This window comes from Panthera onca, chromosome C2, assembly GCF_046562875.1.
Source record: "Panthera onca isolate mPanOnc1 chromosome C2, mPanOnc1 haplotype 2, whole genome shotgun sequence".
NCBI classification, from domain to species: Eukaryota; Metazoa; Chordata; class Mammalia; order Carnivora; family Felidae; genus Panthera; species Panthera onca.
The window spans coordinates 6,391,961-6,418,256 of NC_138347.1; the positions used below are offsets into that span (position 1 = coordinate 6,391,961).

A 26,296-nucleotide genomic window follows, 5' to 3' on the forward strand; every position below is an offset into this window, starting at 1 on the left:
TTAACTGTTTTTTCTTGTGAACATCCTTCGCCATGTTAACTTGTGACATCATGGGTCCCATCCACACCTCCAAAGTCAACCCAAGTAGTCCTACTAAACTTGAGTTCCTTAAACTTGAAATGTTTCTTATGTCTTGGCCTTTTGTTGTTCAGATGCCTGGAATCCCTTCCCACACAGAGGCTGGGAAGACTCAAACCTCTGTACCATCCTCCCCCCCCATAGGCAGGTTGGTTTCCTATCTCTGCCCTAAATTTTGTCATGATTTGCTTACATCTGTTTCTCCTAAAAGACACTGAAATCTTTGATGGCAAAGATATGGCTTATTCTATCATGTTTGTCTCCATCACTCGATAGTGTTTGCTGAATTAACGGAGCACACTACCGATGCACTCGTCTAAACATGTTTGGGTTGTTCGTCTACAAACCTATGTAAAACTTTTGCTATTTGGTGTAAATAATTACGAAAACCAGCAGGACACAGTGCTGACTACACGCTAGGAACACACACTAACCCATAGGGTCGTAAATGCTCACCACCCTACAAAGAAGGCACAAATATTATTTACAGTTTATGTGTGAAACAGGCTCGGAGGTTAAGTGATTTACTCACACATCTAACAGCTGCACAAGACCCAGGGTCAGCCCCACCACCTGAACCTTATCTGAACCACTACATTTAACCTCCATACGCAGGGGGCAGGTGTGACGCTGAGTGGACATTAGAATGACAATGTACACCCCACTGAGGGTAGGGATATTGGTTTTGCTCGTTGCTGTTTCTTTCGGGCTTAGAATAGGATGCCCTGGATATGCTGATGAATCCAGTTAGGCCAGAAGCCAAGCCCGGCAATTAAGAGGCGGCAATTAAGAGGCGAAAACCCTAGTCCCCCGCTTTAACCCCGAATCCTAATTACACGAGGTTCCCCTTTTGTGTCGCCCCAAGTTTCTTGCTTCTCTTCCTCGGAATGGGCTGCTGCCTGTCGGTACTGCCCGCTTCCTCCCACCCCTTTTCCTATCCGGCTAAGTCATCGCCGGCTCCGGGCCGCTTTCCCGGACTAGCGAGGTTTACATCTTCTGCGATGTTCTGCATTTTCCTGAACCATTTCTGTCTGCTGGGTCCTCCCAGGGCTGCGGCTCGGTCTTATGTATCCAACCTGCCGTCTCGGTGGACGTTTGCTGTGCCCTCCAAGCCGGAGAGGGTCCGTGTCCGAGGACCCTCGGCCTCGCGCCCCGCCCTCCCCCCCCCCAACCTGTGGCTTCCCCGCATTCGTCCTCCCCCCCACCCCAACCCCCCTGGGAAAGCTTCGGCTGGCCGACGTTCTCCTCTCTGCGGATGGCGCGACTCTCAGTTTCAAGGGTTTCGCATCCTCGAAGAGAGCGATCTTTCGTGGGGGGCCCGTGTGCCCCCCGTTCGAGAAACGTCCATTCCGTGAGCCCGAAGAGGGCGACCCCGCCGGATCCCGCTGCGCGTCCCGGGCTTCTGGGCATCCGCGTGGCGAGGCTTCGTTCCGCCCGGGGGCGCGGGAACCTGTCCCCACCCCCACCGCGCCCCCGGCCGGCCCCCGCCCCGGCGCGCCGCCCGACCTCCGCCCCGGCGCCCGCCCCGCCGCGAGCCCGGCCGCCGCGCCGCCGCCTCACAATGGCCGGGGACCGCCTCACCGCGCGCAAGGATCTCAGCCACGCGCGCTCCCCGCCCCCACCGGCCGCCCGCCCGGGCCCCGGCCTTCGCCCACCCTCCACGTTCCCCTCGCGGCGCCCCTGAGATGAAGGAGAAAGAGGCACGGCTCGCCGCTCTAGTCCCGGCCCCATAGTCGGTCGGACGGGGGCGCAGGGCGGTCGCCGCGCGGGGACTACTTTCCCTCTCGCGGAGGGACTACTTCGCGGAGGCATCGGCGTGGCGGCGCGCACGGCATGGCGGCGGCGGCGGCGCGCCAGAGGTAGAGGGACGCCGGCCCGCTCAGGCCTCGGCGCGGCCTACACGCTTCGCTCGCTCGCTCCCGCCCCGCGCCCCGCGCCCCGCGCCCGGCCATGGCGGAGCCCTCGCCCGCCCGACGCCCGGTGCCCCTCATCGAGTCGGGTAAGACGCGCCGCCTGCGCCCTCCCCGCGGCGCCCCCGGCCCGGCCCCGGCCGCGGCCCCCTCCCCGCTGCCCTGCCCGCTCTTGACCCGACTCTCCGTCTTCCCGCAGAGCTGTACTTCCTCATCGCCCGGTACCTATCGGCCGGCCCGTGTCGGAGAGCCGCCCAGGTGAGTGCGGGCCCCGCGGGCGGCGGCGGCGGCGGCGGCCGCGTCCCAGCCCCGGCCCCGCTGCCGCCGCCTGGGGTCGCGGGTGGAGGGCGTCGGGTGGACCCGGGTGCCCCCCGCCTCCCTAACTGCGCGTCTCGTCGGCTGCAGGTGCTGGTGCAGGAGCTGGAGCAGTACCAGGTCTGTGCTTCGTGGCGCCCGCCGCGCCCGCCCCGCCGCGTCCCCTCCGTGCTCCCTCCCTACCCTGCCGGGGCCACTCGCCCAACTCCCCACCCCAGCCCACCCCGCGGCCCCCCGCCCGGCCCCGCGGCCCCCAGCCCGGCCCCGCGCGGTGGTCACTCGTGTGCGTCTGCTGTCTTTGCAGTTGCTGCCGAAGAGGTTGGACTGGGAGGGCAACGAGCACAACAGGAGCTACGAGGAATTGGTGAGATTTTTGACATTTCTATCCCCGTGTTTCCGAACATCCGCTCCCCGCCCCCTTGTCGGGGCTCTGGCTCTTGGGGTGAAGCGATCGAGCCGTGCTCGGGGGGGCGTCCCGGGATAGCAGGACTCCCTCGGGAGGTTTTGTTTTGTTTTGGGGTGGTGGGTTTATTTTGGCAGGAAACGGCCCCGGGGGGGTGGCGGGTGGAAGGTGGGGGCGACCCTGTACGGCGGTTTGCGGTGGGGTGGGTCCCCAGGTGCGGCTGCCTATGGTGAGAGCCGGGGGCGCGCGTGCGCGCGTGCTGGGGTGGGGGGGCGGTGCGCCAGCCATTCAGTGAGCTGCTCTCATCCTTCTGTTTTCGTGCCCGACTTGTAACTCGACCTCTGATTGGTCTTCCCTCCTTTGCCCCGCCCAGCTCTTCTAACCACTTGTTCCCTAGGAATAGAATCATTGGTGTCTGAAAGGTGAAGTGTTCTTCTGTTTAGCGTGTTTTTCTTTTCCCTCAGCAGCGTAATAAAAATCTTGCTGCTGTGACAGTATGCAACTCCTCCAGTACTTTTGCCTCTCTGAACTGTACACTTGTTGAATGCCTTAGAAAACTTTTGAGTTTTTATATTGACCTTGCTGTACTTAATGTAGGCTCTATGCAGTTTCTCGTTTTAGAGCAGCATTGGCATAGATTTCAGTTTTCTTTTTATTGTACTTTGTCAACTTTTTTAGTTGCGCTCACAACATAGAGTCCTTTTTTTAAAATGTTATTTAGTTGAGAGAGCGAGAACTCGCGTGCTTGCGAGTGGGGTTGGTGGGGAGGGGCAGAGAGAGAGAAGGAGAGAGAGAATCCCAAACAGGCTCTGTGCTGTCAGCGCAGAGCCCAGTTTGGGCTCCATCCCAGGAACTGTGAGATCATGACCTGAGCCGAAATCAAGAGTTGGACGCTTAACAGACTGAACCATTGAGGCGCCCCTAGGTTCGGTTTTGTCCACTCATTTGCCCTTAGTGAAATAAAACATTTTTCAGAAAAATATTTTTGCCAATTGGTGTATTAGGAAAAAGGGTTTCTTAGTTGCCAAGCAATATCGGCATCTTGTATGAGCCATATAACTGATGACCAAACAAAAACTCTGGAAAGATCTTTTACTTATGACAGTCATATTATCTGTAACGGAATTTGGTAGGATATGGTCACCATTCTTGGATTAAACAAAAGGACAAAAAGTAAACGAGGGGATTTATCATCTGCATATGAACGGTTAAGTATCATTGACACTTAAAGTATGGAGTAACAAAGGATTCTGTTTCAGTTGTCAATTTTGTTTACTGGTGTGGACTTTTTATAATTTTTTTTTTAATGTTTGTGTTTTTTGAGAGCGAGAGTGTGTGAGCAGGGGACAGGCAGAGAGAGAGGGAGACACAGAATCCGAAGCAGGCTCCAGGTTCTGAGCTGTCAGCACAGAGTGGGATGCAGGTCTCCAACTCAACAACTGCGAGGTCATGACCTCAGCCGAAGTTGGATGTTTAACTGACTGAGCCACTTAGGCGCCCCGGTTTAGATTTTTTAAAAGCAAGCACTTAAAATTGAATATTTCCAAGGAAGATTTAAAAAATTCAGCATCATGGCAGAGGTTTTGTTTTCTTGAATTTCTTATTTTGATATTTAAGTCTAGGAAATGTTTAAAGGACTATTCATTGTTTTACTTCTATCGATAAGAGAAAATCACTTAAATCTTGAGATGCTGTAACTACTGGAAAATGCACTTTTAAAATTTGTGTATGTTTTTGGCTTCTTTGTTAAAGGTGCTTAAAACCCCACTTTTAAAATTCTGTTTAAAATTATCCTAGTTCTCTGTGGTATCTCCCTGTGATGTGCAATGCCCTGGGTCATGTCTCATCACCTGGCTCATAGGGTCTGGTGGATAATGTCCTTTTTGTCCTTTACCTTCTCCCGCCTCCACCCATTCCTAGCATTAAGTACGAAGGATGAACTTCTTGTGTATAGGAGAGTTATTCTTTTGTCAGAGTAAGTGAGTAGCTGCTAGTTCTCCAGAGTCTGCTCTTTTTTTTTTTTTTTTTTTTTTTTAAAGTTTATTTATTTGAGAGAGAAAGCATGAGCAGGGGAGGGGGAGAGAGAGAATCCCAAGCAGGCTCCACACATTCAGTGCAGAGTCTAGTATGGGGCTTGAACCCCATGAACTCTGAGATCGTGATCTGAGTGGAACCACCCAGGCGCCCCTGCTTTTCATTTAATTAAGAAGTATTTCAGATATACACAAATAATAATGTCATGAACCATTTTTGCTATTTTTACTTTGGCTTCTACTTGAAGTATTTTTTTATAAATTACCAGTGCAAATCTTCAAACACAGAAAAATAGTGAAATGAACCATACTACTTATCAACCTTGTGATTAGCAAAGAATGTTGCATCTGTTACCTCACTCCCCTGGGCTGTATTGTTTTAAAGCAAATACCAGACATTCCTTTATTTTATTAGTTAATATGCTGAAGTATTTTAAAGTAAATCCCAGATCTTACATGTCTTCTCTAAATTCTGCATAGCGCGTCTTGAAAAAATCGAAGGGCTATTTCTTAGACCACCGCAGTGCCAGCATCACACACAATCCAAAGAATAATGTTCTTTGATAATGTGTGCATGTAGACATTACACTTAATCTGTAAGTGTAGATCTATATATATGTCTATATGTGTCTAGATCTATATGTCTGGACATTACATTTATATATCTAGTCCCTACTCAGATTTTCCTTTTGTTCCTTGGATTTCTTTTCTTTTGTTTTTTTTTTTTAAGTTTATTTATTTATTTTGAGAGCGAGAATCTCTCCGTGCAGAACCCAACTCAAGGCTCAAATCCATGAACTATGAGATCATGACCTGAGCTGAAAGAATTGGACGCTTAACCAACTGAGCCATCCAGGCGCCCCTCCTCGCATTTCTTTTTATATTTAGTTCAAATTGGTTTCAGGCAAGGTCCACGTGTTGTACTGAAGTTACTTTCCATCTCTTTTTTATCTTCCATAGTTTTTGTTCCTGTGCCATTGGTATTCTGAAGACATTTGAGATAGCCTGTAGAACCCACATTCGGGTTTTGTCTGATAGTTTCCTTATGCTTTTTGTTTCTTTGTGTTGTTTAATTTACTCCTTTTTCTCAATAATAGTCCTCATTCTTGGATCAGAGTCATCTGGGGAGCTTTGCAAAATCTGGATGCCCGGGCCACGTTCCACACCAGTTAAATCAGAATTTTTGTGGTGAGGCTGGGTATCACTATAGTTTGAAACCTTTCAGGTGATTCCAGTGTCACTGTTGACAGAGTTATAGTTTATCTTAGACTTGGGACTATGTTATCATTCCAACCCGTACTTTGGAAGCAAGAGTATTTTTGATACTTAAGACAATTGAGATTCTTTATCTCTCAATACCTAGCCCTGCGTTAGCAGTTGGGCCTGTGAATTCATAAAATGTAGTTCAGATTTTTATGATTTATAGGTGGTGAACACAAGAGAGGAAGAAGGAAATGGAGCTATAGAGTGGGGCCCAGGAGTGAGGAAGGACTCGATTTGTAGAGGAGCATGTTTAAATGAGGCGAATGTGATTCCATAGACTTCGTAATTTAGTAGTGTGCAGTTTTATAGGCCACTGTCTTCCTTAACCAGTAAATAAAATCTGGAAGTCCTTCTATTGGAGTTTATCATTAGGGGATTTATTGTCATGCTTTTTTAAAAAAAATGTTTGAGGGGCGCCTGGGTGGCTCAGTTGGTTAAGTGGCCGACTTCGGCTCAGGTCATGATCTCACGGTCCGTGGGTTCGAGCCCCACGTCGGGCTCTGTGCTGACAGCTCAGCCTGGAGCCTGTTTCAGATTCTGTGTCTCCCTCTCTCTCTGACCCTCCCCCGTTCATGCTTTGTCTCTCCCTGTCTCAAAAATAAATAAACGTTAAAAAAAAAAAAAAATGTTTGAGTAGCCCTATAGCACAATGAAGATTTAAAAGTTATTTGTATTTAAATATGCAGTTTATTAGAGTTATAAGTAGTAATTTTTCTTAAGTCTTTAAGTTACAAATCTTATAAATTTAGTGATATTTCTAGAAACAAGTTTATTTTATTTTTTAGTGTTTAATTTGTAATGAGAATTTAATCTTAAGATATTTAACACCACTTAATTGTCTTAAATTTTCTTGGGCATTTCACACTATGTTACAAATCTATGATTATTTCAGTCCCCTCAAGATGGCTAACTTTGTCAAATGTGTTGCCTTTTTTTTTTTTTTTAAGTTTATTTATTTATTTTGAGAGAGAGATTCCCAAGCAGGCTCTCTGCATTGTCCGTGCAGAATGCAGTGTGGGGCTTGAACTCCCGAACTGTGAGATCATGCCCTGACTGGGCATGAAATCAAGAGTTGTATGCTTAGCTGACTGAGCCATCCAGGTACCCCTAAGTGTAATCTTTCTAAAATTTAACTTCTGTAAATATATTTTAAATTTACTGTAGTAAATTATTCTTTTTTGCTCTGCCAAACATTAAAAATAGTTCAGTCATTACAAAACTTGTTACTATATCAGAATAACTAATTGGCACCAACATATCAATACTTCTTTTTTTCATTTCTTAGTTGTCGATCTTCTTGGGTTATGAATTAACTCCCCAAATCAAGGCGGGGGTGGGGAAGCAGTATTGCCGTCGTGAACTCCCTACTGGATTAGGGAATCAGGCTTAAGGTAGATCATAAGGCTAGACTTGGAATTTGGGTGCCTAGTTAGATAGATTCTACTCGAGTGTCAGGTTGATCCTTTTTAATGGCAAACTTCCTTATTTACCTATTTAAAACAAAAACAACTTTATTGGATAACTGTATTGTAACTGACTCCACTATTTTGTTTTCATTGTGGGATTCTAACACTAACCTCTTTCCTCTGGGGATTCTGCATTTCCTTTGTAGTTGACTATAGCGATTTATTCTATAGGCATTTCATTGATAATTTGGGAACACTTGATGATCATGGCAATATGATGACAAGTTACTGCCTAGCAATGTAACATTATAGACATTAGAAACTTGGGTTTTTGTGCCGGGTATATGGGCTGTAATCCTGATTTGTGCTGCCTAGCAGGTGTTTAATCTTACGCAGTTTGTTTATTATTTACTTATTTTTTATTTATTTTTTAATGTGAAATTTATTGTCAAATTGGTTTCCATACAACACCCAGTGCTCATCCCAACAGGTGCCCTCCTCAATACCCATCACCCACCCTCCTCTCCCTCCCACCCCCCCATCAACCCTCAGTTTGTTCTCAGGTTTTAAGAGTCTCTTATGTTTTGGCTCCCTCCCTCTCTAACCTTTTTTGTTTTTTCCCTTCCCCGCCCCCATGGTCTTCTGTTAAGTTTCTCAGGATCCACCTAAGAGTGAAAACATATGGTATCTGTCTTTCTCTGTATGACTTATTTCACTTAGCATCACACTCTCCAGTTCCATCCACGTTGCTACAAAAGGCCAGATTTCATTCTTTATCATTGCCAAGTAGTATTCCATGGTGTATATAAACCACAATTTCTTTATCCATTCGTCAGTTGATAGACACTTAGGCTCTTCCATAATTTGGCTATTGTTGAAAGTGCTGCTGTAAACATTGGGGTACAAGTGCCCCTCTGCATCAGCACTCCTGTATCCCTTGGGTACATTCCTAGCAGTGCTATTGCTGGGTCATAGGGTAGATCTATTCTTAATTTTTTGAGGAACCTCCACGCTGTTTTCCAGAGTGGCTGCACCATTAGGCAGTTTATTTAATCTCTACCTCAGTTTCTTGAGCTGTGCAACAAAGATGATAGTAATTGTATCAAAGCATTGGTAAACATGGGGAAAAAATGGCCTTCAGTGCCCGGCATACAGTAATAATCAGCATTTACAAGTAATGCTGGTAGAACAAAAGTCATGATTGTGTAGCCTGCCCCTTCCCTTAATTTATATTGGTAGGATCTTAATGAGATAATAAAATACAGTCTCTCTGAACTCTTACGTCTAAATGAATGATACCTGCCACTTACCCCTTTATGGATGAACACAATGTGGGATGGGGCACTGATGGTACTTTGTAGCTCAGTGCTGAATAATGGTAGTGCTGTTGCTACGTGTGAGTCACCCAGCCTTGACTGTGCTCCTTTATTTTAAGCCCTACTCCCAACATGGGGCTTGTACTCAGTATCCCGAGATCAAGAGCATGCTCTACTGACTGACCCAGCCAAGCACTCCAACTGTGCTGCTTTGAAAGAATAGTTATTACTTTGTTTTCAGAGGCTCACCTAATCATAACATTTATTTGCATCTAAGGGACAAGTCACATGACTTTTTTCCTTTCAGATCTTCTAAATACTACAGATTGTTGCCAGCTAGTTCTGTTGGTTTCTGAGAAAGACTGTGGATAATCTCCAAGTGTGACTGTAGAGTTGTCTTTTTTCTTTTTCCAGTTTTTTATTTACGTATGTTGTTAGGTATATACAAATATATAATTGTTATCTTTCTCTTGAATTGACTTCCCCTCTTTTTTTTTTTTAAGTAGACTTCATTTTTTAGAGCAGTTTCAGGTTCACAGCAAAATTGAGCAGAAGGTAGAGATTTCCCCCTGTAAGCGCAGTCTCCCTCATTATCCGCATCCCTCAGAATGGTATGTTTGTTGCAGTCGATGGAGCTATATTGACCCATCTTAATCCCCCAAGTCCTTAGTTTTCATCATGACTCTCCTATGTTTACATTAGGTACTCTTAGTGTTGTACCTTTTGTAGGTTTAGACAAAAGACACGTACCCACTAATAGAGTATCATACGGAGTAATTCTGCCCTAAAAATCCTCTGTGCTCTGCCTGATTATCCCTCCCGCCCTCTCAACCACTGATCTTGTCCCTGTTTCCAGAGTTTTGTGTTTTCCACAATTTGACTTTTTGTTTTTAATTGGGAAACGTTCTTTATCTCATAAAAGCTTCTCACCCCCAAGTCTGACTTGGCCTTGCTTTACTACAGCCTGCCCAGCTTTCTTTCCATTAGTGATGGTATAGCACATCATTTTTTGTTTTCTCTCCTTTTAGTAAAGCCGTTTCCCCATGTGCTCGTTTCTAAGTATGGTTCCTGTAAACATAGGGTTTTATTATTCAGTCTTCTAGTTAGAGTCTTCAAACTATTTGCAATTTAATTATATAATTACTTAAAATTGTGTGAAGTCTACCAGGTACCTGTTTTTATATGTGTTCCATCTCTTTAGTACTGCTCTCTTTTGGATTATTACACTGTTCTTTATTGCTTTCTGGCTATATACCCTTTTTTTATTATTTTAGTGGTTACTCTAGAGGTTACAAGTTACTTCACCACTTCCCAAATCAAGAAAGTTAAAACTGTTAGTTGATAACCTTTTGTCTTTTGGACTGTTATGGTATTTTATGTATGTTATGAATTTTCCAGATATTATTGCTGTAGTTTTAAAGTTGATATTCATTTGCTTACCCCCCTGTATACCTTTCCTGGTGTTTTTAGTTCGTTCTTGTCTTCCCATTTGTCTTATCTGTGATTATTTTTCTTCAGTCTGCACAACTTATTCTGTCATTTCTTTTAATGAAGTTTTGTTGGCAATGACTTTGGTTTTCCTTTAATTTTCCCTTTTAATTTTTTTGGTCTGAAAACATTTTTGTTTTTATTTAAAAATTTTTTTTAACATTTATTCATTTTTGAGAGACAGAGAGAGACAGAGTGTGAGTGGGGGAGGGGCAGAGAGAGAGGGAGACACAGGATCCGAAGCAGGCTCCAGGCTCTGAGCTGTCGGCACAGAGCCTGACGCGGGGCTCGAACTCACAGACTGTGAGATCGTGACCTGAGCTGAAGTTGGGACGTTCAAGCAACTGAACCCAGGTGCTCTGTTATGTGTTTATTTTTAAAGATTGTTTTATTTATTTTTTAAGATTTATTTATTTATTTTGAGAGAGAGAGAGTACAGCACGCAAGCAGGGGAAAGAGAGAGAGAGAGATGGAGAGGAAGAATCCTGAGCAGGCTCTGCAGTGTGGAGCCAGATGCAGGGCTTGAATTCATGAACCGTGAGTTCAAGACCTGAGCTGAAATCAGGAGTCCTAACGCTTAACAGACAGAGCCACCTATGGTGGCCCTTAAAGCTTGTTTTAAAGGTGAAATTCTGATTGGTGTGTTTTTTTTTCCTTGTAGCACTCCATATTAAAAAACTGGCATTCTTACTATTTCCCCTTTCAAGATAATGCTTTTTTTCCTGGTTGCTTTTTTTTTTTTTTAACGTTTTTTATTTATTTTTGGGACAGAGAGAGACAGAGCATGAACGGGGGAGGGGCAGAGAGAGGGAGACACAGAATCTGAAACAGGCTCCAGGCTCTGAGCCATCAGCCCAGAGCCTGACGCGGGGCTCGAACTCACAGACCGCGAGATCGTGACCTGGCTGAAGTCGGACGCTTAACCGACTGCGCCACCCAGGCGCCCCCCCTGGTTGCTTTTTAAGATTTTCATTTTGCCTTTGGTTTTCAGCAGTTTTGCTGTGATATGCTGTAGTTGTTACCTATTGCTGCATAACTGGCTACCCCAAAATACAGTGCCTTAAAACAACGCAGATTGTCTTTATCCCACGGTTTCTGTATATCAGACTTGCAGGCTCAGCTGAACCGAGTCCTCTCAGTCCCTCTCAAGGCTGTAATCCAGGTGTTGGCCAGATCTGGGTTTCAACTGAAGACCTGACTGGAAGGGTCTGTTTCCAAGCTCACATAGTTTTTGGCTGGATTCAGTTCTTAGAGGGGGTTGGACTGAGAAGTCTCAGTTCCTCCTTGTCTGTTGGCCGCTCTCAGCTTCTTGCCACTTGTCCAAAATGGCAGCTTGATTCATCAAAAGGTGAAAGCGGAATAGGCAATAATAGTCTGCTAGTTAAGACAGAAGTCATAGTCTTCTGTAACCTTGCAGGGGAAGTGGTATCGATACCCTCCGTGTTAGCTGTATTCTGTCAGTTGTAAGTAACCTACTCAAGGGGAGGGGATTGCATAAGGTTGGCAGTGCCAGGAAGTGGGGGTCATTGGAGGCCACGTCAGAAGTTGCCTCCTCCAGGCATGTAGGTGGTTTTCTTTGCATTTACTCTGCTTGAGGTTGTCCGAACTTCTTGAACCTATAGGATATCAAATAGTCTCGTGTGTGAAGTTCAAAATGGGGGGGGGGGGCACCTGGGTGGCTCAGTTGATTGAGTGTTCGGCTTCAACTCAGGTTGTGATCTCACCGTTCGTGGTTCAAGCCTTGTCTCAGGCTCGCTGCTGTCAGCACAGAGCCTGCTTCGGATCCTTTGTCCCCTTCTACTCTGTCCCTTGCCTGCTTGCGCTCTTTCTCTCTCTCAAAAATAAATAAGCCTAAAAAAAAAAAAAAAAAAGTCCCAAATGAAAAGAATGGAAGAATGAGGCAGAAGAAGTATTTTGAAGAGATAATGGTTGAGCATTTTTAACATCTGGGGCCTTCTCTGGGACCACTGTTGACTACTTCCTCTCTTGGTTACGGATCACGTTTTGCTTTGTTGTGTATCTCCTCCTCTTTTGAAGTATGCTGGGCTGTTTTGTGTGAAAACAGTAGAGGTTTAGGTAATGTAATCGGTCTCAGTAAAGGATGCCCCCTTTTCTCTCAAGTTCTTAGTGCTGGGGCTGAGTTATCTACGTTGTGTCGTGTTTGGTGGTCTCGGGCTTTGTGGCAGCTGTAGTTGCAGTCAGTTCATTGGCATCCACGGTTTAAGGATGGGACCAGGACTTGCCTCTCCAGCAGAGTTTGGGGTTTGGGCACAGGTGAGATTCCTGGGATGTCTGTTTCATAGCCAAGTTGCCAGCTTCCCAAACTTTGTAAGATCTTGCTCTGTTTTATAGCCCAGTTGCCGACTTTTTTGGGTTGCTGAGGTCTCTTTGCTTTCCAGTTCTGCCCTCGGCTTTCTTTCTACTCTGCTGTCACATCCCTAGCGTTCAGAGGGTCTCTGGAGTGCACTTGGAGTGGACAGGGGGCTCCCCCAGCTGTTCCGCATCCCGTCTTTCGCCCCGTGCAGTTGGTGACTCTGTCCCGAGGCCCCAAGCATTCTCCTCCTCAGGCATCAGGCATGATAGCCGGCAGGTGGCCGTGAAGTTTAAAAGGTTGGCAGGTTTTTCCTTATTCAGTTTTTCCTGTCTCTGCTACAGATCAAAGCAGCTGTGAATCTTTTTCTGGTCACAGATGGGCTCACCAGTTTCTGGGGTGGAGTTGATGCAGACGTGTTTTCTCAGCTCAGTGATGGGTTAAAACATTATTTTTAAGCTAAACCAACCTGTTCTCATTGTTCAAGTGAGGGCAGTAGCTTCAGACATTATCTCTTTTTAATGGTTGGAATATGTGACTACATTCGGGGCATGTAACTGCAGTCTTCTGTGGGTGCACCTGTCCTTCCTGGCAGTAGTGGGTTCTCAGTGTTTATTGAAGGAGTTAAGGTGGCTTAATGCTTAAGGTGTGTTTTCTAAGAACCAATAATCATCACTAATTTGGTTATTAAATGATTTTTTTTTTGGTACGATCTTTTATTAAAATCTCTCAGGTCTGCGCTTCATTTGTAGGTCAGAGCGACTTACGGCACCAGAATGGCTGTGAAACATGGAAGTTATATGTCTTTTTTTTTTTTTTAAAACTCTTTAAACCATTTCATTAGGAGCGTACAAAATAGAATCATTCAGTGATTATTTACTATCTTTCCTTTATTATGTAGAAGTGGGAAAGTGGCATGTTGAGCACAAAACTTTTGTGTTAATGTTATGTAGTAACCATAGCGGCATAGGATGAATTATGCGTGGGGTATTCAGAATTTGGCGGAGGCTTTGACTTTGCTTGTTATTGGTAATGGGGTGGGTGAGTGACATTTGGATGTTAGACTCTAGCTACTTAGAAAAAATTCTCTATGTTGATTTTTTTTTTATTTTTGAGAGCGAGATCACACGCGCGTGTGGTGGAAGGGGAGAGGGAGGGAGACAGAAAGATCCGAAGCGGGCTCTGTGCTGAAAGCAGACAGCCTGATGTGGGCTCGAACTCGCTGAACCACAAGATCGTGACCTGAAGTTGGATACTTAACCGACTGAGCCACCTGGGCACCTCTCTCTATGTTGATTTTAATCGGTTTGCATATATTTGGCTTTAAAAACTTCCAGAGGCCACTTTGGCTCTAAGACTTGTGATGCTCCTTAATTATCTTGTTACTTGGCATTTTTCTTAGGATGCAGGATAGCCGATTGCAGTGATGCAGTGATACGGGGAGTTGTGACCCTAGACAGCCTGGGTTCTTACTTTTAGCTTTGCCGTTTATCAGCTCTTTGGTTCTGGGCAGGTTCTTTGGTGTCTGTGCTTGTGTTTTCTCACCTGTAAAATGAAGGTGAATAGTTTGGAGGTATAGTAAGTTAGCGTATATAAAGTTCTTAGAACAGCATCAGGTAGTAATCACCGTGTTAAGTGTTAACTATTGTCAGTAGCGAAGAACTGAATTAGTCAAAACCTTAAAATACTTAGAAGTGTACCTTGTACGTTGCAAGTGTGTAGTATTACCTATTGTTTTTGCTTAGAAAGTACCTTGTCCCAGGTCCCATAACTAGTTAGGTACGGCTGTTAGCCACATTTCCTCAGGGTCAGAAGAGTCTGGCACCCTTCTTATTCCAGTATTTGTTAAACTCTCATTGGTACGTTTGAGGCTGGATTCCACGTTGAGAGACTTTTGCTTGAGAAAGACTTTGTGGTAGAGCCTCAGTTTGTTTTTTATTATTATTTTTAATGTTTATTTTTTAATTTATATCTAAGTTAGTTAGCATATATAGTGCTATAATTTCAGGAGTAGATTCCAGTGATTCACCCCCTGTGTGTAACACCCATACGAGTTGCTCATCCCAACAAGTGTCTTCCTTAATGCCCCTTACCCATTTAGCCCATCCCCTCACCTACAACCCCTCCAGCAACCCTCTGTTTGTTCTGTTTTTAAGAGTCTCTTATGTTTTGTCCCCCTTCCTTGTTTTTATATTATTTTTGCTCCCCTTCCCTTGTGTTCATCTGTTTTGTATCTTAAATTCCTCATATGAGTGAAGTCATGTGATATTTGTCTTTGACTGACTAATTTCACTTAGCATAATACCCTCCAGTTCCATCCACGTAGTCGCCAGTGGCAAGATTTCATTCTTTTTGATTGCCGAGTAATACTCCATTTTATATATGTACCACATCTTCTTTATCCATTCATCCATCGATGGACAGTTGGGCTCTCTCCATACTTTGGCTGTTGTCGATAGCGCTGCTATAAACATTGGGGTGCATGTGTCCCTTTGAAACATCACACCTGTATCCCTTGGATAAATACCTAGTAGTGCAATTGCTGGGTTGTAGGGTGGTTCTATTTTTAATTTTTTTGGGGAATCTCCAGAGTGGCTGCACCAGTTTGCATTCCTACCAGCAGTGCAAAAGAGATCGTTAGAGCCTCAATTTAAAGTCTTAAGTTTTGTCTATATTAAATTTAGCTTCTATTTATATGTAAATGTTCGAAGATGTTGATAGTGGTCTTTCTATAGGGGTATAACTAAAAAGTGATGTAATTAGTTCATTAGTCTTTTCTCTGTAATCTGACCAAAAATTGTCCTAATATTAAATAAAAATTTCTGGGGCGCCTGGGTTGTTCAGTTGGTTGAGCATCCGACTTTGGCTCAGGTCATGATCTCGTAGTTCGTGAGTTCGAGCCCCACATCCGGCTCTGTGCTGACAGCTTGGAGCTTGGGGCCTGCTTCGGATTCTGTGTTGTGTCTCCCTCTCTCTGCCCCTTTCCCCCTCGTGTTCTGTCTCTGTCTCGCAAAGATGAATAAACGTTAAAAAATAAATAAATAAAAATTTCTAATGTTTATTGTAGAATATTTAGAAAATGCGAAAGTGAGAAAAAAAATCATGAAAGTGAGAAGTGTTTATTTTTTTTCATGCTAGACTATAACAAAAATAGGATCTTTAAAAAGATCCTATTTTGTGAATTCTTTCAATTTCTCTGGAAAATTTTATCTAACTATTTGCCTGTTGTACATTTGATTGGTTTCTAGTTTTTTTTCTGTTAGTGATTCCATGAATATCAAAGTAAGATCTATGTGTCTTTGCATTTATACATAATTGTCACTTGTCATAAACTTCTAGAAACTTAATCATTGAGTAAAATGGTTTACCTTTTTTTTTTTTTTTTTTTAACTTTGTTTATTTATTTATGTAAGCTCTACACCCACAGTGAGGCTCAAACTCACCACCCCAGGATCAAAAGTCTAATGGTCTTCTGACTGAACCAGTTAGGCGGCCCTCAGTAGCTAATGTTTGAGTCATTTTTTTGCCAAGTACCGCACAAAAGTTAGGAGATTTAACCTGTGTAACCTCGTATCCTTTTAGCAATCCTATCACCTTGTATGTATTGTGATTTCCCAGTTGGAGATGAGTCGGGAAGGAACAAGTAACTTCAGTGAGGTTCTATTCCTAAGGGGCAGGTCCAGCTGAAGGCCGCTTTGTGTGATATTTATTCATGAACGTCTGATGCATTTGTTCAGTAAATGAATCCCTGCTGTAGTCAGAGTTCTGGGGAGACCAGTGTGGATGAGATGGACAAGGCTTCTGTTCTCATGGGGCTTTACACCCTCGGGGTAAAACTGACCTGAAGCAGCAGACAAGCTACTGTAATACAGATTCACAGAGGTGTTAGGGATCGGGAAAGGGGGGGCAGGATATTTTAGGTGGGTGGGGAGGAAAAGCGCTTATCGATGGGGTAACCTTTGACCTGGAGGGTGGAAAGGAAATCTGGAGCCCTGAGAGAGGACGGGTGGAAAGAGTGGTTGCAATCCGTCTTAAAAACCTGCGTGACCTCTGACCCACCAGTTACAGGCTTAAGACGTTTTTGAAGGAAGTTTGTTTTGTGACTTGACAATTCATCTTTTCTGAATTACCTTTTTATATCTTTTACTTGCTTTTCCACTGCTGTCTTAAGCCATTTTGTAAGAATTCTTCATCCCTAGGTTATTCTTTAGTCTGCTGAGTTCTAGGTTCCTTTCCCAGCTTGCAGGCTGCTTTTTAGTTTCGCTGGGAGGTTTTGTTTTTCCAGAGGTTTAAGATTTTTACTTTTGTTATATCTGTGAATCTTTATTTTGTCTTTAGGGTTGTCCTTAAAGCCCTTTTGTATGCCAAGATTAATATTTTAAAAGGCAGTGTTATGTATTTATTCCTCAATACTTTTTCTAGTCTGTTTGTAGTTTCTCTGTAATGTCTCCATGTTCAGTTTATTTGAGCATGTGGTTGATGTGAGGTATGAATCTACCCTTTTGCAAATTGTCAGTTTGCAAGTACTGTTTGAGTCTTGTCTCCTTCCTCTACAGGGAGCGCTGTCATCATCATTTACTACGTTCTTGCTGACTTGCATCTGGACTTTTCTATTCCTATAATATCCAGTTCTATTGTAGCGGTCAAATTTTATATATATATTAAAATTCTTTAAATGTTTATTTATTTGAGGGAGAGAGAGTGTGAGCAGGGGAGGGGCAGAGAGAGAGTGAGACACAGAATCTGAAGCAGGTGAATAGCACAGACACCGACGTGGACCTCGAACTCGCAGACCGAGAGATCATGACCTGAGCCAAAGTCGGACGCTTAACCAACTGAGCCACCCAGGCACCCCTGACTAGGTTTTATTTCTGTTGGTCGTTTGGAATATGACAGACTTCTCAATGAAATGATGAACTAAGTCTGATTAGAAGATGTTTTGCATTAATCTTGAAATCTGTGATCTTTACTATGTTCATGTGGCTGGAATTGTTACTTGATCAGTACTTTACTATTTCATATCTTCTGTAGGCTGTTGCATGTTTAAAATCCATACATTTTGAAGTGTGCCTCTTGTTTTAATACATCTTGTGAAGCAATATTTAAAAAAAAAAAAAAGGTTTGGCTTTTGGGAAGTATTTGTCTCTTCATTAAGTTCCATGTAGGATCCAGACTTTTAATTAGTCTTCACACAGGCTTATTTTAATTATGTTCTGCTTAGAAAATTTAGTTATTTTCACATGGTACAACAGAATAATCTCAAGTGTAATGGTTTCTTTTCAGAACTCAGTTGATTTAAGGATAAAGCCTTGAGTATTTTGCTTTTTGAATTTTGTTCTTTTCAGATGATCTTACTCTATTTGATGGTCTGAACTCCCTGTCAAGGAATATTAGAAGTCGGGTGCACCTGGATGGCTCAGTCATTTAAGGGTCCGACTCTTGATTTTTATTCAGGTCATGATCTCAGGGTTGTGAGATTAAGCCCCTGGCATTGGACTCTTCACTGACAGCACGGGGCCTGCCTGGGATTCTCTCTCTCCCCCTCTGTCTCTCTGCTCCTCCTCTGTGCATTTTCTCTGTCTCTTTCTAAACATTTAAGAAGGATATCAGAAATCAAAAAATATAAAAAATCTTAGATTTCTTCTGAATAATTTATAATTTGGAAAAGCTTTTATAGTCTAGAAATAGGGGTCATTGTTTTGCTAAGGGAAGAAGAAAATGAAATGAATAGATTGCATAGAAATGCTAACTAAGGATATATCTTCGTTTAGTATTGGCTTAAGCATTAATAGTATTTTCCAGGAAAGTCTCACTTTATGGGATGGCTGGTAGGTGACTTTGCTTCAGATTTGCAGGTTGGTGGACAATGCTGTTATGATTTGTGTGATTGCATTGCATGTGATAACAGCCTCATGAAATACTTCATTTCCTTAGAAGCAGTGGCCTAAATCATAAAGATACATAACGCTTTCTTTCATTTAATGGTTTCTTTAAAGATAGTCTCTGTCTCTTGGATAGGGCAGATTGACGTTTGGTTTTTTCCTTCTCAAACTTCTCGTTTTATTGTTACCATCATATCCTAGAAATAATGGGAAAGAAGGTTCCCCGCCCCCCCCCCCCCCCCCCCCCCGGTTCTTTTATTAGGGAGCAGAATTTTTCAGGAACATTCTCCTGCCCTAGAAGATTTCTTCTCTGTTTCATTGGCCAGAACTAGATCAATGGCTGCCTAGTTAGGAAAGAGTTTAGAAAAGCGAGGCTCTGCTGAAGTTGGGGAGGTAGTGGCTATTGGATAAGCAAACATGGTCTGCTCTGGGAAGCTAATAAACTCTTTTCTGAATTAAAATAAAAGCTTTTTTTTCCTTTTTTTCTTTTAAGATTTTATTTTTAATCTCTACACCCAATGTAGGGCTTGAACCCACAGTCCTGAGATCAAGAGTCGCACACTCTAGGGGCGCCTGGGTGGCGCAGTCGGTTAAGCGTCCGACTTCAGCCAGGTCACGATCTCGCGGTCCGTGAGTTCGAGCCCCGCGTCAGGCTCTGGGCTGATGGCTCGGAGCCTGGAGCCTGTTTCTGATTCTGTGTCTCCCTCTCTCTCTGCCCCTCCCCCGTTCATGCTCTGTCTCTCTCTGTCCCAAAAATAAATAAAAAATGTTGAAAAAAAAAATTTAAAAAAAAAAAAAAAAAAAAAAAAGAGTCGCACACTCTACCAACTGAGCCAGCCAGGTGCCCCAGAATAAATGCTTTCAAATGAAGGATTTTCATGCTAACATTAGAACGTTTCTCTGCCTAGGTACTTTTGTATAAACCGAGGGTTAAGCTCTTTTCCCCTCTTTCTTATTTATTTATTTATTTATTTATTTATTTATTTATTTATTTTTGAGACAGGGAGAGACAGAGCATGAACAGGGGAGGGTCAGAGAGAGGGAGACACAGAATCTGAAACAGGCTTCAGGCTCTGAGCTGTCAGTACAGAGCCCGACGTGGGGCTTGAACCCACAAACTGTGAGATCATGGCCTGAGCCAAAGTCGGACACCCAACCGACTGAGCCACCCAGGCGCCCCTCCCCTCCTATTTCTATAACAATATTTATCCTGCCATTGGCTACTAAGCTTGCATTTTTTTTTTAATTTTTAAAAATTCACTTATTTTTAAAAATATGCCTCATGCGTAGTGTGGAGCCCACAGGGGGGCTTGAACTCACGATCCTGAGCTGAGATCAAGAGTCGGATGTTTAACCGACTAAGCTACCCAGGCGCCCCAAACTTGCATTTCTTTATAAAGGTTAGAAAAGAGGCCAAGAACTTGTATCAACCAGAGGCTGAGAGGACTTACTTAAGGAAGACGCCAATTTTTAATTTTTTTTGTGAAAGACCATGCTCCGTATCCCTTCTTGTTTCATTGTTGTATGTTCATTGTATAGGAGTTGTGATGTGCTGTGGTAGTTTACTTAGGCATTTTCCCTTGTAAGTTTCTAGATGTAGTTTAAAATGATCAGGGAAAAACTAAAGGTCAGATGGGTATATGTTACATTTGATCTTAGCCAAAAGGCCGAGAAGCGATCACATAGGTATATATTAAAGATATTAAATATTGGGGTGCCTGGGTGGCTCACTTGGTTAAAGTGTCTGATTTCGGCTCAGGTCATGAACTCGCTGTTCATGAGATCGAACCCCGCACTGGGCTCTGTGCTGACAGATTCACATTCTGCTTCACATTCTGTCTCCCTCTCTCTCTGCCCCTCCCCCACTCGTGTGCACGCTCTGTGTTTCTCTTCTTCTCTCTCTCAAATAAACGGTAAAAAAAAAATATATTGAATACTCATTCTAGATCCTCATTACATGACCGTATCCCAAACTTGACAGAAAAAGCTCCTTTCTCCCATAACTTTGCAGTTACGTTCTCTAGACTCTACTACCACTTTACAGCTGCTTCCCTGGGCTTGAAGAAGCTCATGCTCACCGCATTATTTGGTAATAGTCGTGGTAATATAGTGATCCTGTGATTGTGGCTGAAAAACTTCCTGAGACTAAATTAGATGGTACAGAGAGTGGCTGTTTGACTGTTGGAAGGGACTTAGTTCTGGCCTGATTTCCAAGGACATCGTATAACTGGCTTACTCATTGAAGTTGCTGGTAGAGATTGTTACTAACATTCAGGCATAGGACTTGAAAGTAATGAAGGAACGTTATCTATCATATTGATTTGGTCAGTATATCTTTAATCATCTAGAACCATTTTCTGTTTGTTATTTTTGGGACTAGAACTACATTACTCTCCAGAAACACTTTGTCTTATACAAATGTAGAGTAACAGTCTCTCCTCCCCCCATCTTTGATAGTTATGCTGGAATCCTTAGAAATGTAACGAATCTATAAATCCCTTTGTGGGAATCACAGCTGCTGCATGGAATCCATGTTCCTATTAACGCCTGGACTTGGCCTAAGTTTACTTGCCTATGTTGAAACTTCCTGTTATTTTAATGATGAGTTTTACTGCTTCTTCAATTCGGCAGTGAGTTTAGTCCTATAAAGTTTCCCTTCTAGATCATTTAAGAGATAGAATAAAATCATATCCCACACTGGGAAGCACTCTGTCTAAACTTTTCTGTCTCTGTCTTTTCTATCTGGAGAAGTTGTTTTTGGCTATGTGTGTTACAGCTTGTCTTCAAGAGCAGGTGTCCACTCAGGAGACAGGCTTGGGTGTGTAACCTCAAAACTGAAAGCCAATTGAGAAGGACAGATAAATGCTTTCACTCATATGTGGAACTTGAGAAACTTAACAGAAGACCATGGAGGAAAGAAAGGGGGAAAAATAGTTACAAGTGGAGGGAGGGTGGCAAACCATAAGAAACTTTTCAATAACAGAGAACAAACTGAGGGTTGATTCGGGGGGAGGGGCAAATGGGTGAGGGACATTGAGGAGGGCACTTGTTGGGATGAGCACAGGGTGTTGTATGTAAGCGATGAACCATGGGAATCTACCCCCAAAATCAAGAGCGTACTGTACACGCTGTATGTTAACCAATTTGACAATAAATTATATTGAAAAAACCTTAAAGCCAATTATGTTAGTTCTCTATCTACCTGAATAGTCAAAATCTTAAAACTATTAGAGTGATCGCCTACTGTATAAGAAGCCATGTTGCCATTGCCCAAGTCCTTTTATCTTTCTTAAGCCTCGTGGACACATTATTTAGGTTGATCAGTGCGGAGTACTTCGGTGGGGTTTTGTTTTCAGATTTGCATTCCTGACAGGTTCTTAGATCTGTGATTTTCTTGGCCCTGTTGGAGTTACCTTCTAGTTCCTCCTATCTTTCTTTCCCTTCCCATGATGAGCTAATTATAATAGATTTGGAACTTCTACATGCTGATACTTTGAAGCACAAGAGTGCTAATTAGTATTATGAAACACTTTGATGTCTACCTGAGCTTTGATAGGTCTTTGGGGTTTTGCCTTGGGGTATCTGTCAAGGTAGGAAACATAAGTCGTGTTGAAAAGTTGAAGATATTTTATTTAGCCTCTTCTGTCACTAGTGCTTATGAACAAAAACTTTATATTGAATCTGGGCTTTTTTTTTTAAAATATTTATTTGTAAGTAATTTCTACACCCAATGCGGGGCTTGAACTCAAGAGTCACATGCTCTGTTGGCTGAGCCTGTCAGGCACCCCGAATCCAGGCTTGTTTTATATTTGAGTTAATGCGTAAGAACCAGAAGTGAGATCTTGAACTACGTTTCAGGTTTTCTTTGGGGCAGCGTTTCTCAGGAGTTTGAAAATGTATGGGGCATTGCCGGTGTTGTGTGGCATGGGGAATGCTGTCGGCACGGACGGAAGGGAGCCAGGAGTACTGTGTGTTCTGTGCATAAGCACTGTCCAGAGCAGCACTTTGTCTTTGCTCACACGTTGGTGATGTCACAGTTGAGAAACCTCATCTCGTGATTGAGGAACCTTAATGCAGTGTTAAAGTTTAGGACAGATACATTCGGATCAGGTGTCATGAGTTTAACTTACACGGTAGCTTTTGTGTTTTTATTGTTTTGAAGTATAATTGACTTAAACTGCACATATTTATAAAGGTTCAGGTTGATGACTTTGGATGTGTGTGACACTGAAGAACCCATCTGTAATACCTCCTGCTTTTCTTTGCTCCCTGCCCCCAGCAACGTCTGATCTGTTTTATGTCACTGTAGATTAATGTGCATTTTCTAGAGTTTTGTGTAAATAAAACCATACAACGTGTACTCTTTTTCTGGCTTCTTTCAGCATAATTTTGAGATTTCATCCATGTCATCACGTGTTATTAATGTGTCACATATGTTTCTTTTTTTTATTACCGGATAGTGTTCCATTTTACAGTTGTACCGTAACGTGTATATCCAGTGACCTGTTAGTGGCCATTTGGGTGTGTCCACTTTTGGGATCTTAACAAGAAAGATGTTTCAGTCATGTGCAAACTTTTTTTTTTTTTTTTTTTTAAAGAACTTTTAATTACTTTTCTGTACAGAAAATATAATGGTGTCCACTTAGCCCAGTTTGGGGGCCAGTTTTTTTAGGCTTCGCCTTTTTCACCTTGGCGATGCGAGCCACCGACTTTGGACCCGGGATGTTGCCTCCCCAGTGACTGCGGGTCTCATCGTATCTGTCATTGTCATTGGTCCCGATAGCTTCCAGCAGCTTAGCCAGAGCTCCTTTTTCTTCTGAGTTAACCTGTGGGAAGGTGACAGTGGTGCCCGTCTTCCTGGGGACCAGACACCCCAGCCTGGCCTTCCTCTTGATAACGCGGTAAGGGACCCCCGTCTTCGGACACAGGGCAGGCAGGGAGACAGCCCACTCACTGGGATCCACCTCGTGTGCAGTCGCTACCTGCCAAGCCTTCTTGCTTTCCACCAGGGTGGCGACAGTATTAACCCCAGCTCGAAGGACAGGCAGCCTCTTGGAGGGGACATCCCCTTTCCTGATCGCTCTCTTCTCAGCCTGGACCAACAGTCTCTTCTCCTTCTCTTGCTTTGTCTCTGGGCTGTACTTGGGGGCCAGTTTAAGCATTTGAGTAGCCGTTTGCCCATCCCAGGCATGGGTGAACCGGTTAATTGCAGGAGGCACTCTCTTAGACGTTCATAGAGAACAGCCCTTTGTTCCCGCGGCCAGATGTAGCAGGGCCATGTGCACGTACAGACTTCTAGTATGAACATGTGCTTTTCGTTTTCTTGAGTAAATACCTAGGAATAGAATAGCTGGTTAATACGGTAGGTATATGTGCTATTAAACTGCCCAACTGTTTTCTTTCTCTCTCTCTCTCTCTTTTTTTTTTTTTTTTTTAACTTTTATTTGCATTTATTTTATATAGAATTTACTCCCAGGCTGTATTTGTTTCTTCATTTTCTTCTGGGTTATCTTTTCCGTGTTTGCAGCTTCCTCTTCCAGCTTAGGAACAGTCTGCCCTTTCAGTAAGGATCGTCTCAGTGTGGCAGGGAGAGCTCATCTATGCGTTAATCTGACCATGAGCCCTGTAAGCTCTGTACTGCGTCCTGCAGGCTTTGTTTACCTGGATGTGCTCAATGACCAGAGGATCATCTACATCCTTACGTTCAGCATGACTCCGCATTTTTAAGCATGTTCACTAAAAATTGAGCGCTCTTTTTGGACCACCGATTCTGTGTCCAGCCCCACTGTGTGGCCTGGGTGCACCTATCAGCTCTACCGTGGCAGTGATGGAAGGGCACACATTGCTTCTCTAAGGTGGTGTCCTTTGCATACGCATACCCTCGATGGCCTGGGCAGTTTCCCCTGGGTCCTTGAAGTGAACACAGGGATTTGAGCCTCTTGATTTGTGTGATTATGTAGGGTTTCCTGGGTCAAGTGAATAGCGAACCATTTTCAAAGATCACCCCAGGCTGCCTATGGGAAGAGTGGCCAACTGTTTTCCAAAGTGGTTGTGCTATTGTACGTTCCCACCAGCAGTTTCTCCACGTTCTTGCCAATCTTGGTCTGGTCCTTTTGATTTTAGCTATTCTAACAGGTGTGTAGTAATATCTCATTATGGTTTCAATTTGTTACCAATGAATGGTGTTGCGCATCTTTAGAGTGTGTGTGTGTGTGTGTGTTTGATGGTCTGTGTAAATCTTTCTCCTGTTTTTAAAAGTTAGTTTTGTTTTTTTTTTTATAATTGAGTGTTGAGAGTTTTTTTAGATTCTAGATGCAAGTCGTTTATCAGATAATATGCTTTGCAAACATTTTCCTTCAGTCTGTGGGTTGTTGTGTTCACGCGCTTTTGACGAAAACGGAAGCTGTTAATTTTGATGAGGTCTAGTGTATGGGCTGGTTGCTGTGTGGATTGTACGACTGTTGTCATATGAGAAATCTTTGTCTAACCAACCTCAGGTCATGATTTTCTCCAGGGTTTTCTGTGATAAGTTCTGCAGTTTTAGATTATACATTTAGGTACGTGATCTGTCTTAAGATAGTTTTTGTTTATGGTGTGATGTATGGATCAAAGTTAATTAAAAGAGAAACCTTTTTGGCAAATGGATATCCAGTGGTTCCAGCACCATTTGTTGAGAAGATGATCTTTTCTCCTTTGTGCTTTTGTCAAAAATCAGTTGTCCTTATGTAACGATTCCTGAAGTCAGATATTATTTTCATAACTCAACTTTGTATTTTTTTAAAGCTGCTTTGGCTTTTGTAGGCGCCTTACATTTGAATGTGAATTTTAGAATAAAATTAATCAGTTTCTACAAGACAGCCTGCATGGATTTTGATTGGGATGGCTTTGAACCTACAGATGAGTTTGCTCTTTATTTAATGTCTCTCAGCAGTGATTTATAGTTTTCGTTGTACATGTTTCTCACATGTTTTGTCACACTTACCCCTGGCTGTTTAATGTTTTTTGATGCTATTGTAAATAATGTTTAAAAAACTTGCTCTCCAATTAGGTCTTGTCCAATAAGCATGTGGCTCCTGATCATCTGTTGCAAATCTGCCAGCGCATTGGTCCCATGTTGGATAAAGAAATTCCACCCAGTATTTCAAGAGTCACTTCTTTACTTGGTGCAGGAAGGCAGTCTTTGCTACGTACAGCAAAAGGTACCTTAATTTGAAGAAGTGTTCTGCTTTGTAGCTTAATGATAATTATAATTGTGAAGTAATGTAAGCATTGTGGAAGAAAGGCGATATGTAACTATAAACCATGCTGTGGACTATAAAATTCTCTGCATTTAGCATAGACATTGAATTTTACTACGTAAGTGTTTAATGGGTCCTTCTGCATTAAAAAAAATGACAAAGGTATAGATGTTAAGCGAAAAAGCTTGAATTTATTCTGAGATGTGTTTGAGGTTTTCTTGATGTGAGTTCTTAATTTTCTATTTTGTAGCTCACTTATAACTTTACTGAATGTAATTGTATGTGTCTAATAAACTCTTTAAATGCTAGAAGTATTTTATTTGGTATTTAGATTCCGAAAGCCCTTTGTTATAAGGGGAAGTGATTTTCTAAATTTGGGAGCAGTTTGAAAACAAGCACCAAAAATGTACAATTGCATGGTTCTTTTTTCACCAATTTAATTTTTTTGCAAAGTTATGTGGTAGCAAAATGTTTGGAATTGTTGTTCTTCTCCTGTTAGCTTGGTATAAATCACTTAGACTAAGTACATGTATGTGATATGATCTATGTATACAACGTGGCCTAACTGCTGATGGGCAAGAATGTTGGCTCTTCGGATCCTGAGCATCCGTCCAGTTCGTCCCCCGTGATTATCTTTAAGATCTGTTGCTGAT

General features: G+C 43.1%; 1 protein-coding gene across 1 annotated transcript in view; it reads left to right on the forward strand.

Moving 5' to 3' along the window:
• Window positions 1-1,713: 1,713 nt before the first annotated feature.
• BRWD1 (bromodomain and WD repeat domain containing 1) overlaps window positions 1,714-26,296 on the forward strand; it is a 124,754-nt gene continuing 100,171 nt past the window's right edge. Inside the window, exons 1-5 of the mRNA XM_060640877.3 lie at window positions 1,714-2,077; window positions 2,188-2,246; window positions 2,394-2,423; window positions 2,608-2,667; window positions 25,454-25,604. Coding sequence (XP_060496860.3) covers window positions 2,029-2,077; window positions 2,188-2,246; window positions 2,394-2,423; window positions 2,608-2,667; window positions 25,454-25,604 — 349 coding nt within the window. The 5' untranslated portion in view covers window positions 1,714-2,028. The remainder of the gene's footprint in view (window positions 2,078-2,187; window positions 2,247-2,393; window positions 2,424-2,607; window positions 2,668-25,453; window positions 25,605-26,296) is intronic.